Raw genomic sequence first — 13,391 nt, forward strand, 5'->3', positions numbered from 1 at the left:
GGCGGGGCTTTCGGCGGCCATCGATAGCTTCGGCGAGTCGGCGATTAGTTAAAAGTAACGTCGGCCAAGACGGTAGATAAAGCTTAGAAGGAAAACTTCTAAGCTTCGATTGTTTCCAGACAATTCGAATTGGAAAAACCTCCGGAAGTGTTAAAAGACGTATTTCCTATACCCGATCGATCTCGTAGCGTTACGCGTACGGTATTACGGTGGCAGCCGGCGCGTAGTAAAATTTAATCCGCCGTCGTCGCATTAAAATTAAATAAAAAGCTAGGCGAATGGCGGAATACGAATACGTCGGTCGATCTCGTTAAAAATTCTCGAGAAAGAAGAACATTTTTAATACCTTTCTATAACGAATGTAGAACGGAAGGTATTCGACGATCGTCTAATATTAAATCAAAAGAAAATTACAGTACTTATAGAAAAACAATTATTGAATAGTTTACGTCGACGATTTTTTGTCGGCTACTCCGGCCACCAGCCCGATAACTTAAAACGTACGAAAGAAAATTACCACTTTGTTAATTCTTCGCAATTAACAAAGTCTCGATTATATATATAGGTTAACAATCTACATATATAACCGACACGGGTCGATAATAATAACCGCGGAGCCCAAACGGTTAGGAGTCGAAAGTCGAAACTTGGTACACGGTTAGGGTACGTCGCGAAAACGCGCGCTAAGAAGGGATTTTTCGAAATTCCTCCCCACGGGGAAGACGACGGGATTAAGGCTTAACGCTTCCATCAATAATAGAAGCGTTACGTAACAATGGAATTGTTAAGAGAAAGCGACGCGCTCGCAGTTTTTTTCGTTTTTGCGGGAAATCCAACATATTTTTAGACCCGCCTAAAAATTCTCTAATTAGTCCGGAAACGGGGGAGACCCAATTCTGGCATTCCGCGAAAACGGGTAAGGTCGACTATAATAATATTAATCGTCGCTATGGTTACTTATGCCCGAGCAACGCCGGGCCTACCCGCTAGTAGTCTTATATTTGTAACGTAAACGAGAATCGAAACGGAGGGACGAAAATTCATTTTCGGAATTAAAAAAGTCGGAAATTCTTTTCCACTCGGTAAAATTTACGGCAGAAAAGACTACGTATCGATAAAAATGCAAAGTTTTTATTGATTTTGCTAAATACATTACAAAAGAAACACTGGGTCTACAATAAATACGTTAAATAAATCAAAAACAAAATGGAAATGATCACTTATTAAAACATTTTGAGTCAATTAAGAGGACGTATTTACGGAGTTTCTATGTACAGTACGACGGATGGAAATTAACTATCGAATTCAATTTTCGAAACGGAGGAGGAATTTCCGAGGGGTTTTCGTTTTTCCGTTTCTGCCGGCGGGGTGGAAATTTCAAATTTTACATTTTCATCTTTCATCGAGTAAAGACGCGAGACAAATGTACAGAGGGTGCTTCCCAGGCCCGGATTCCGGTCTCGTTCTCCCGAAGGAACGACCCGAACAATCCTTGTTTTACGACCGAGCCCTTCGAGACGGTGGGCCGAGGGCCTTCCGGTTAAACTAGAAAATACTGAGAGAGACGAGAGCACCCCTCTTCTAAACAAAAGAAGTCGAACCGGAGTAGAGAAACGTTCTTTATCGGGTCAAAGTTTAGATGGTAGTCGCCTTATAACCCGAAATGTTTTCCGACAGCGTGGTGCGGAGGAGTGATCATTGCATTTAGTTACTAATAAGACCATTCGACCGTCGGTCGAGTCGACAATACTAATAATAAGAACAGGGACGACAATAGTAAAAATAACAATCCCCAAATTGAACTGGAAACCGAAACGAAAGGTTAAAACGCAAAGTTTGGAAGGATGAGTCCCACCGGACGCCCGTTTTAAAGTATAAAATTACAAAACAAAGGGCCCGAAAAGCGAATATTCTCGAAAGGTTATTATTGTATTCTAAACTTAAAATAAATAAACCCGGGAACCGGGCCGTCCCACCAAACTCCGGTTTTCCGATGTCAGTACATCTGCACTTGCGAAGGCGGCGGCGGCGGCGGCGGAGGCGGAGGAGGAGGATGCGGATGGGGCGCTCCCGTCTGGTAGTAGCCTTGTTCGTAAGCTAAGAAAGAAAACGTAAACATATATAAAATTTGACCGTACAAAATTTCCGCGTTTATGGGCTACCGGGTTAATTAAAACCCCGGCCTTTACACCGAAACCGAAACTAAAACAGATCGAAAGTTAATATTTGGGAAAGTGAAGATAAAGCGCTGGGTCTGGACGGATTTCACGCGCAGAGTCCGAGTCCAGTCCGTATTCGCGGCACTTTCGTAAAGCGTTAGTTTCGGTTTCGGTAGCCGCAGAACATTTCGCTTTTAATATATATCGATAGACTTATAACGACGAGGGCCGGGAACAGAAGAGAATAAGAAAGGAAGGCGTGTCTCTACCGGTGCCTTTCTTTACTTCTACAAGAGACTACGGATCCGTCGTCCGCAATTTTTTTCATATCATCTCTTACGGTGAAGTCTTTTTGTCAGAAAGTAAGGAAATCCCAATTAAAGCCGTACAAAATTATTTATTCGAATTTAATCGCGAAATTTTCGTTAGATTCGAGACAGACCGACCAATACGTAACACCTTTACGACCTAAACGATACCCTTCGCGGCCGAGGTGGCAGCCTACTGCCGCGGGAGAACCGGGACGTATCCCCGGGGATACGTCGGGCCCCGTGCCTCGCCACCCGGCCCAACCCGTAATGGGCTAGCTAAACCAGGCCCTCTCATTTCGGTTTCTTTAAGTCTAGGTAGGTTTAAGTGTCCGCTCTGCTCGCGGGGCAGAGTTAAAAACATGTAAATAATACCGAGGCCGATATAGGCCTATACGCTTACACAAAATAAGTTTTGCCAGCGAAACCGGATTATAAATATTTCTAATAATTGTTCGATATACGGCAAACTCCGGATAGAACCGACCTGGAAGTACCGGCCGATTCCGTCCGTCGCGACGATATTACCCACACGGTCCGTAATATCGTAACGGACGCGTCGGTTGCGGCCAATTCTCATTTAAAAATATAGAAAGATTTTAATTTCCCTCTGGTTAATTTCTCTCTAGTAATTAAACTCCCGGTAAGACGATAAAGCGACATTTTGCCGAGCCCAGTCGAGAGCATTTTCTATCGGTAGAGCGACGTAATTTGTCGGCTCTTCGCCACTTAATTCGCAATTTCGTCCTTCTTGGCCTACTTGCAGATTTTCTCAAATTCGGTAAAATCTTGCATTTCCGTCCTTGCACGCCAAGCGTTAGCGTTTAAAAACCTTACGATTTCTCAATCTTCTCGAATTTCGTCGTCGTCTTCCGAGTCGAAACGTTTCGAATGGCCAAAGGGACGGCCAGTGACAATTAATTTTACGGATGCCTCCGATTTTGACGCATCCGACTCGTTAAGTCTCCGAACGTATCTCGGAGCTGCGCAACCTCGATACGCGCAGTCGCCACGTCAGTACCATCCGGACGTCTCCGAAGACGGAGCCAATTGTACCGGTAAACGACAGAGCGCGCGGACCGGCAGATTTGAGACCGGCGTGACATTAGAAGCCGATCGACGAACGCCTGCATCTACGTCAACCCAAACGATTTTCGACCAGTCGCGCCGACTCGGATTGCACGCGCGGCAACTGGCAACCCGAGTTAACTAACGCCCGGCAGGTACTGCGTCGTCGCAACTAGACCACCGAATTGCGTCGAGTACCGTTTATGGACAAATCCCGCTGGAAAAATGGCGGCCGCGGAGGTATCCCGGAGAATGCTACGTACCGGTCCCGCACCGAGCATCGCGGTTCGATCGGCAGAGCGGACGTTGCGCCAATTGTGGGAGCCCGTGGTTCGGCAATGCGATGCCCGACTGCGCGTCGCCAGGCTCACCCAATTTCTCTCATTGAACACGCGTGGCGCACCGCCCTATAGCATAGACGACGGACACCTCGGGCAATCGTTAATCGCCCGGTTGGTAGTATGCCTCGCCTTATTCGTTACCGAATAAACGAGTGTCCGTTGCGTATATTTGTTCGTTCTTTTAATCATTTGCTAGCGTCTCTCGCTTCTAACGGCCCGCAACGCGCATTAGCCTATACGGTCTTATTCTTCGCGACGCCGCCATTTCACTTTTTCGGGAGTGCGTATTCGCATCCCGAGGTACTCGTTCGAGCGTTAATTTAAGGCTGTTAAAATTTTATATTATCATTCCCGGGTTCGAAGGTGGACGGGCCGGGCCGGGCGGTCGATTCGGGTTAAGATTCCGAAAAGTTTTGTCGGAGAACGGCGCAATAATCCACGTCCGACAAAACGTTTCCCTTTCGTCGTCCCCACTCTATCCCGGTGGTCGGGCCGCTTTCGAAACTGCAACGGCCGCCCTCCGGAAACCTTCGATCTTTTGCAGTTTCACCCGCACCAAAGGATCGGTTAGAGAAAAACCGTTACCGTTGGTGGTACCTATCCATTTTGCCGACCTTTAATTCAAACTGGTCCGGATCGGCTCCCCTTTTTCGTCTCCATTTCTTCCATTAGAGCCAACTTTTCGATTAAAATTATCGTTTATTTGTCGGTGTTTTCCGCCGCTTTAAACTTTCTTCGGCCACCGCGCCCGGCAAATTCCGAACCAGAGGGGGGGGAGGGGGCGCTGGGTAATATCCAATAATTTTTCCCGTCGTCGACCGTTAAGTCCCACCGAACCGCGACAACAACCCGCTTTACGTAGAGCTCAATACCGTAACGACCAGAATTTACGGTATTCGTTTGCCAGCGTAAGTAATCGGTCGCTGGTAGTAGTACTTACACTGCCAGTGAAAATTTGAATTTTTAAAGATCGTAAATTATCACTTAAAATCTGAATATAAACTGTATAATTAACAGTTATCTTCGCATTTGCTCCTATTTACTAGCGTATTTATTTGATATTTTTATTCCGCCAACGGCGTCGTAACAAATTACGCGATAACCGTCGCCATCGTAAACTTCCCTTCAAACTCGGAATGCGAAAGTTCAAAATTTACCCAACTTTTTATTCTTTTGTCTAGAAGCGTCCAACCACAAAATGCCTATATTTACCGCATTAATTAAAGTCGACGGCTTTGGCTTTGGATTGCTTATTTAAATTTATGTAGCGTACCGCGCGGATATTTGTATATAAATCCGGACGAGGATAATCGTAACGATTAAATCGCCGGCAATAATACAGTAAGCTTAAATCGACAGTGTTTTAATTACCCTCGAAACTCGCAAACGAACGGCCCAACGTGTTTTGTAATATTAGGGACGTTTGTTTTACTTACGGCTCGGCGTTGGCTCCTTAATAAGGATAGTGAGAAATCGGGTTAAGTACGATAAAGAAGCGTAGCGTGTACGAGTTTTTGCAGACCGTAGATGAACGGAATCTACGATAAACTAGGAATAGTAATAAAGTTCAGTGGTAAAATTTGGTTGGCTTCGCCAGCAAAATCGCAAAAATTTGCCTATCGCGGATCAAAATAATATAATAAAACACAACGGAATATCAAAAACCGACTTCCGGACTGCTCTAATTAACAACGACCAGAATAAACCCAGATTTAGTCTAAGTCAAAATTAATCGATTTATAAGCCGACAATTTAGTAACGGGTTGACAAAAACGAAGAATCTAATGATAGAAAAACTATCGATTTCTTGTCGGGAATATTTTGGCAATATCGTGTATTACCAGTGCTGGCATTAAATGACGTAAATTATAAATGTATAAAAGTAGATCGACGAAATAAATTTATAATTTATTACGTCCATGTCCTTTTTAAATTTAAATATTTTAAACTATCGTATTGATAATTATTTGCAGACAAAAACTGGACTCCCCACCGTCTAGAGAGACGAATGAAAACTCCGCAAAAAGAATTCGGAAGTTCCTCAAGGACAGGCAGTCTCAAAGGATTAACCCATGGTGTATAGCAGCCTTTAGACGCGACAACTGCCCGACAGAAATCGACCGAAACGATCACCTAGAGGCACCAAATACGCTCGTATTCTATCGAAATTCTACCAAAGGAATTAAACCACGTTTTATTTTTAAAAATGTAAACGAAACGACTATTTTTACATAATTCGCAACTCATTTAACTTAAATTTGTACCAACGGCGTAGCGAACGTAACCGGCGCCCGGGGCGCGACGCTATATCGGCGCCCGGAGCACGCGCCCTACTTGCCCCACCCTAGCTACACCCCCGATTCGTACCAGTTACGGTATTTACTTTTTGAGTATTAATAAGGAAATTATATAATTTAAGCGAAGGAAAGCCGGCAACGGGCGTTGTAAATCGGAGGTGCCCGGAACCCCCCTTATTTACAAAATTAAAAAGTTAGGCGTAGAAGTTTGCGATACTAATTATTATAAAATATAAAAGGCTTATTTCCAGAGATAGGAATGAGATTTTAAAAGAAATTTGTAAATGTTAATAAGTAGTGAAACTTTCGTTAAGTCTTACTGCACTGGAAATACGACGCGTTACCACTCTGTCTCCCCACCCCCTCGACCTTTAATCGCCAAACTTTAATAGCATCCATGTTCCATATACGGAAATAATCGTTCCAAGATTCAAATTATTTGGTCATCTAGTCCCGAGATATAATGTAAAACAGATTTATTTATATTTTTGGGCTGGTGGAATATCAAAACGTGAACAAATGAAAAAACAAAAAACAATGTTGGGAGAGTTTGACTGATCGCTACACTTTTCCCGTTACATTCTATAACAGCCGAGAAAGTAACTTTAAAACTCAGATTACACGTTTTATTTCAAAACAGTTTGCATTTAAAACTTGGTCGGCAACTACTTTATACATTACTAGCTGTTACCAGCGGCTTTGCCCGCGCGGATTTTGCCAGCAAACCCTATTTATATTCAGTATTTCAATAACCATAGTAATTGTTATATAACACCTACCGCCGAGAATGACGAGAATTGGCGAGAATCAAACGAACTATTTTCAATTTGATCAATTTTCTGGAACGTTTACAGTCGTTCTATAATCGAACCAATATGCAATAATAAATTCGAATTTAAAACGGTTCGAACATTTTTAAAATCGAAATAGATAAAAATATTTATAACAATGTCTGAAATGTTATCAATTTAATACACCCAAGTACTCGATGAAGACTAAATCCTCTCCCTCTCCCGCCCGCGGAGGAATTTCGAAAAACCCCTTTCTTAGTGTGCGTTTCCATGACGTACCCTAACTGTCTACCTATATTTCACCTCTTTAAATTAAGCGGTTTGCTCTGGGCGATGATGAATCAGTGAGTCATTCAGTCAGTCAGTCAGTCAGTCAGTCAGGACAAGCAATTTTATATATTTAGACTATCGATATAATACAATATTGCGAATGACAAAAAGTTTTCATTGTAGTCTTTGCTAAATCAAAAGACTTTTAAAAGCTTTGAAAGTCATGCACAGATTTTTTCCACCTCCTAATGTTCCCTTTCGGAGTAAAAAACTTTGCTATTCTCTTCCATCTAAACGTTTCAAAATTAAGAAAAATCAATTATCACCGGACTGCAACAACTGTCTACCTTGGACATTCAATTTCTAACTAATTTCAAATTGGTTTACCTAAAGAGTAAATAAAATTGAAGGGGACAGAATTGGCAACAGGCATACTCGAAATCCCATTACCCTATTCTCTTATCTGTAAATGCCTCTGTTACGAGAAATATCTAATGCCACGGAAACTAATCTGAGTGCACGCAATCTTTATTTCGTTCTACAGATGTCGATCGATTGCATCTTACTACAAGTAACGCAATAATAGGTCGAATTATAAATAAAATGTAATAGTCAGAAAACTTGCTATGTAAACAAAATTTCACCTAATAAACAATAAACAACCAAAATGCGCCCTTTCGTCCCATGCTTTAAAAGTGTATTCGGTCTTTTATAAAAATTGTCCAGCTAAATAACGAGTCGGAACTTCGGTACACGTTTATATAGGTATTAAAAATTCTTGATACCTTTTTTAAATTCTGAAATTATTTGATAATTGCGCCAGATACGAGCCTACTAAACTAAAACAGATACTTGTAGGAGCGATTGGCTAAAACGAAATACACAAAGCACCGGAGAGACACTAAGAGATAAGAGTAATAGGGATGGGAAAGTAAGAAAGAATTTACTCAAATCTCCTTTTCTACAAAGGAAATTCTACCTGTTGCATTAGTCGGGACGGGACCGAACTGTCCGGACGGTAGATACGTCGCAGTGACGGCCGCTAGTACAGGTATGCCGGACCCGCTAAGGGGAGGGACTTGTATCGACGTTGATACTACTGTCGTCTCCATACCTGCTAATCGGGACCATAATTATATCAATAATTTGCTTGTTATAAATTCAATCATAATATAAAGTAACAAATGTAATATAATTAATGAAAATAGCAACATCGTCGGCCTGGGGAAGAACGGATGAGATTTCTGTTTTCTGTAAACACTCATTATTAAATTATATTTAATTCCACCATTTACTATTAATGTATCAATCAACATAAAGTGAGTGATTCAAAAATAATTTGCATCTCTGAGTAATTTCTTATAAAGTACTAAAAATTTTATAATAAATTAATCAGAACATAATCATTACATTTTAATTTGTCTGTCAGTAATATTCCTGATAATGCTTTCTGACCACACAACCTACTTTAAAACTATTCTGTATCTGTTAATACTGTAGTAATCTGTGTTAGTGTGTAAAATTTATTAAAATGCGCCTAATACTACCAGCTGTATCCCAGTGGAAGTAAAAAATAATTTCTTTAATTATACTTACAAATTTTTTGCTTCAATGGAAACTTGTCACACAAAGTAACATCACCATATATGGCTTGCCAATTATTAAAAAATGAATGGAACAAAAACTCAATGAAACATTGCTATCTAAAGAATTTCCAAGTATAACCAATCCCTGAGTTTTTACCGGAAACCATAAAAGATGTTTGTTTTTAGCAGTTTACATAGATGAAGTAATAAGACGTGAGTATATGTTAACTGACTGAGACCAAAATGAAATAAATACTTGAAATCAAAAATTTAGGTGACTTAAAATATCCAGGAATACAATTCGAAACAGATGAAAACAAAATATTTTTAATTTGCCAAAAAAATATATTGAGAATTATGATAATTTAACTCTTCTGATTCCAGACCATCTAATATTTGAATAGGTAGCACTAAGTTTTGGCTCTGTGGATGCAGCCAAAGATATCACAAAAATATTTCTAGCTGCTAATATTTCGGCACTAACCGTCTAATATTTCTATGGATATGGGATACTTAAGAAGAAATGAAATGCCCGATACGTTCGAGAACGACATGTAGAGGAAAGTGGACAACGATGCTCGATTGACGATCCCGCTGGCTTAGGTATTCCGAAACAGAATGGAACTGTTAATGTTTGATTGATGTGGTCGACTAGTAAATGTCGTGGCAAGTTTATAATCGTGTAATGGTGGCTATCAGAAACAGTTTCTTTCTTTCATTTGTGTGTTGTTTTTGAGTTGCTCTTAGAAAATTTTGAAAATTTCAAAGATGAATACATCTTTATTTTAAATTGACAGTTTTAATTATTATGTGAATAAATCACATATATTTAGCTTCCCATTCTTGCTTTTTGTTTGATTTATAATATGCTGTTAGGCCAACAAAAAAGCATCGGAATCAAATATTGTTATTCTAACCTTCTTGTCACAATATACCAGAAAAAAGGCACCAAGGAGGGAAATACAAACTTACTTGTGCTTGTTTAACTTAGTTTTTGTTTTGGTCATTACCCAAGTTGGATATATTACTGATTGGATAAAAACAATTGTTAATTAACCAGTATATTTTTATCAAAGAGTGCCCAATACAAAAATAATGCTGAAGGGAAATGACACTCCTGCAAGCTAAGTATAACAACCAGTGCCTTTAGGTGATATTTCACCCATTTCTTGCATTTCAAACAATGCTAAATGGCAAAAAATTGAATACAAATTGAAACAAAATAAAACATTCATAAATTCTAACAGCTACTGTAGAAAATCACAAACTAGAAGCAGTAGAAAGTGAAAATCTGAGAAGACCTGGACAAAAATTCCAAAATTAGTCACATAAAGATTGAAGAGATGTAGAAACTCCAAATATGATATTTATAAATGTGGCTATTGTTCTACATGAATCTTCAAATGAAATTATGAGTGCCAATGTCCAACCATTAAGAAATTATAGCAGGCATTGTCAGATATTCCTGCTTGATGGATAACATTGGAAATTATTTTTAAAATTTTTATTAATCAACTTCTATGTAAAAGTAAATAAAACCAAATTATAAAGTGAATTTTAAACAACAAAACCTTTGGAAAGTAATTGGGTGAAAGTAAAAAAATTTTTTGTTCTCTGAATTCAACAAAAAAGAAGAGACTGGAACTAGGAAAAATTGATGAAAAATCATAATTTAAATGTTATGTCAACACTGATTGCAGAGACAATCATATCGTTCATGAAATAAACATAGGATATTTACTCATGTTTTAACATAAGTAAATATCCTGTAAATATCAATGAAAAGCAACAAGTATGTAGCATTTTCATCCACCAAAGCTAAGTAGCCCAGGCTGAAGCTACCCAAGAAACTATACAAATGAAATGACTTCTAAAAGAAATAAATCTACTGATTATGAGACCTATTAAAATATTTGAGGACAATCAAAGCTGTATTCGATTTTTAAAATTAGGAAAAGCACAGCAGTGCACAAAACATATCGGCATAAAATACCACCGTGCGACCGTAAAACATATCTTTTGTCTATCTTCCCGCCAGGACCACGTTTTGTAGGAGACCTTGTGCCAGTGACTCGTGGCTGTATATTGTTCCTTGTTACATGAAATAAAGCATATTTAGTTACTAGTAATATTTGACTTATTCTTAAACATTTCAGCGTAACTAAACGTTACAGTTGTTTGGGTCCATGGACAAATGTTATTCATTAGTTTCTTTTACATTTGAAGAATAGGCTAGAAGTCACAAATTTTCTGTTGTTTGAGGACCTCTTGGGGATTAGGAAAGAGAAACTGAGACAAAAAGGGGTGACACGTACCCCAATGTATTGGTATTGGTCCAATAAACTTTTGAATTCCTGATCACTTAAGATGAAAGTTTCTGTCAGTAAGAATGTCAAAAAGTCATAAATACTGATTACTGAGGAAAAATTCATGCAGAAAAGGCAAATAAAATGACAAAATATTATGATCAGCATATTAAAGTTTTACCTCCATTGAAGATGGAAGAGAAAGTATATTGCAAAAAGATCCCCAGATCATATATCCTAACAATGCCTGAAGGCATTACTTATCACAGGTACAGGCAGCAGCTAATGGAGACCTAAAGATTCCCTAATGATCAAATTAACTTTGGTTATTGGGGTGGGTACAGCTAACTACCAGTCTCCCTGATACACAGTAATTTCTTCAAGTGCATCTACCAATCAGCTAGTGAGACTGACAAAACAACCCCAAGGGTTTTAATTCTCTGAAAATGACAAAAGCCAGTGAAAACAAAGTTTTGATTTGTTCATTGTAATTTGTGATGGCAAGGCTGCAAGTGGTAGAGCTGAATGAGTGTGTCTGATGTCCATGCAGTCACACTGCCATAAGTTAGTAGTAATGTACTTAAAAATTGTTCATTAATTAAAGCTATTTGATAAAGGTATTAAAAGCATTGTCTCTACATTTAATTCACTACAAAATTGCGTCTATAAGGTTTATGTATAGGTTTTTAATGTTGTAATTTTCTCGATATGATCACATAAATCTTGAATTACTTTAATGTATACAGGTAACCCCCGTATAACACAGCACTTCTATAGCACGGATTCACTCTAACACAGTTCGAGAATTGGGAACATTCCCGTATAACACAGTGCTTTTATAGCACAAGTTCACTCTAACAAGGTTCGGGAATTGGGTAAAACCCTCATACAACATGAAATGTAACAAAGGGTGCGTTCTTTTATACTTCCGCGTAACTCCGCGAGAGCATTTTAATTGTTTTCGTGGCTACTTTGAATGCTCTTTCAATGAATAATCCATTTAATGGTTAAATTTTACAATTGGGCCCCTTCTTTTGTCTCTAAAAGCTCATTTTAGAATTATAGATTCCTCCATCACGATAGTGAGGACGCTGCCATCTTTTTTTCACCATCGTTCCTAAATGCCTACAAATAGCAGCTCACTCCCGTTTCAGAGCGACAACTATTAAAGAACGCACCCAAAAACTGTTACCAGATGATGATGCTCATGCTGAGATCATAAGTATTTTACCTATGAAAAAAATAAATAATAAATCTAATTTAAATAAGAATTTAACAGCATGTTTTTTTAATTTTTGGAACCTAACCCCCCTTTTCACACTAGTTCTTTGTTTCATATAACACGGACTCGCATAACACGGCAATTTTTTGAAACGTAACTCCCGTGTTATACAAGGGTTACCTGTACTTTATATCATTAAAACAAAATATGCATTTGAAAGAAGAATACATACCTTCTAACGATATACCTAATTGTACTAGAACGCATTCTGCAGCTATTTGCTTTGCTCCTTCGGGATATGTGCACAATTTATTTCCTTGAAAATGATTATATTGTCCAAGTAAACCAGGTATTGTAACCTGTAAATGAAAATGTAACATATAATTCAATAATAAGCAAATAAATTAATAATAAAAATTTTATACGTAATTAATACAAAATCTTTTTAATCATAATGTCTAAGTACATCCGATATGTGCTTGAAAATTTTTTGATAAATACAATTTATTAATTAAAAAAAATTATAAACCACAGCAGTAACCTCTTCAATTGGATACATACAACTTAAACTTCAAAGTTCTTAAAATGTAGCATGTACTTTTGATGAACAAATGTTTTTGACTATTTTAAATAGTCATTTTTCAGGTTCAAGAATGTATGTGAACGAAGATACAATGGGACGAGAGACATATTGTATCTCTTTGTATCAAATCCCAACTACATGCCGATTTTTGTAGTTAAGTTAAAAGTATAATTTTTTATATAGATTATTTGACATGCTATTAACAGCTTAAAAATATAATTGGGAGTAAACTAAAATCCAAATGATTGTCATTGAGATTAAATATAAAAGTAGATAGATTTTAAGTAGTAATATATGGGTAAGAATAGCATAGAACACGGTTGTCCAACCTTTTTTCTTAATGGGCCAAATTAGAAATTTACATAAATTCAATGGGCCACAAAGGTACAGTACCTTGTATAAATATACTGTATATATATATATATATATACACAGGGACATGTGTTTTACTTACGGCTCG

The 13,391-nt window shown here is 38.4% G+C and overlaps 1 protein-coding gene across 1 annotated transcript in view; it reads right to left on the bottom strand.

Annotated features, from left to right (window-relative positions):
- Window positions 1-1,115: 1,115 nt before the first annotated feature.
- LOC111638535 (APOBEC1 complementation factor-like) overlaps window positions 1,116-13,391 on the bottom strand; it is a gene marked incomplete at its 5' end in the record, with an annotated part of 22,999 nt that continues 10,723 nt past the window's right edge. The window contains 3 exons of the mRNA XM_023384252.1: window positions 1,116-2,097; window positions 8,214-8,348; window positions 12,581-12,707. Coding sequence (XP_023240020.1) covers window positions 1,997-2,097; window positions 8,214-8,348; window positions 12,581-12,707 — 363 coding nt within the window. The remainder of the gene's footprint in view (window positions 2,098-8,213; window positions 8,349-12,580; window positions 12,708-13,391) is intronic.

Source organism: Centruroides sculpturatus, unplaced genomic scaffold (assembly GCF_000671375.1).
Source record: "Centruroides sculpturatus isolate CEXI.00-Female unplaced genomic scaffold, Cexi_2.0 scaffold1234, whole genome shotgun sequence".
NCBI classification, from domain to species: domain Eukaryota; kingdom Metazoa; phylum Arthropoda; class Arachnida; order Scorpiones; family Buthidae; genus Centruroides; species Centruroides sculpturatus.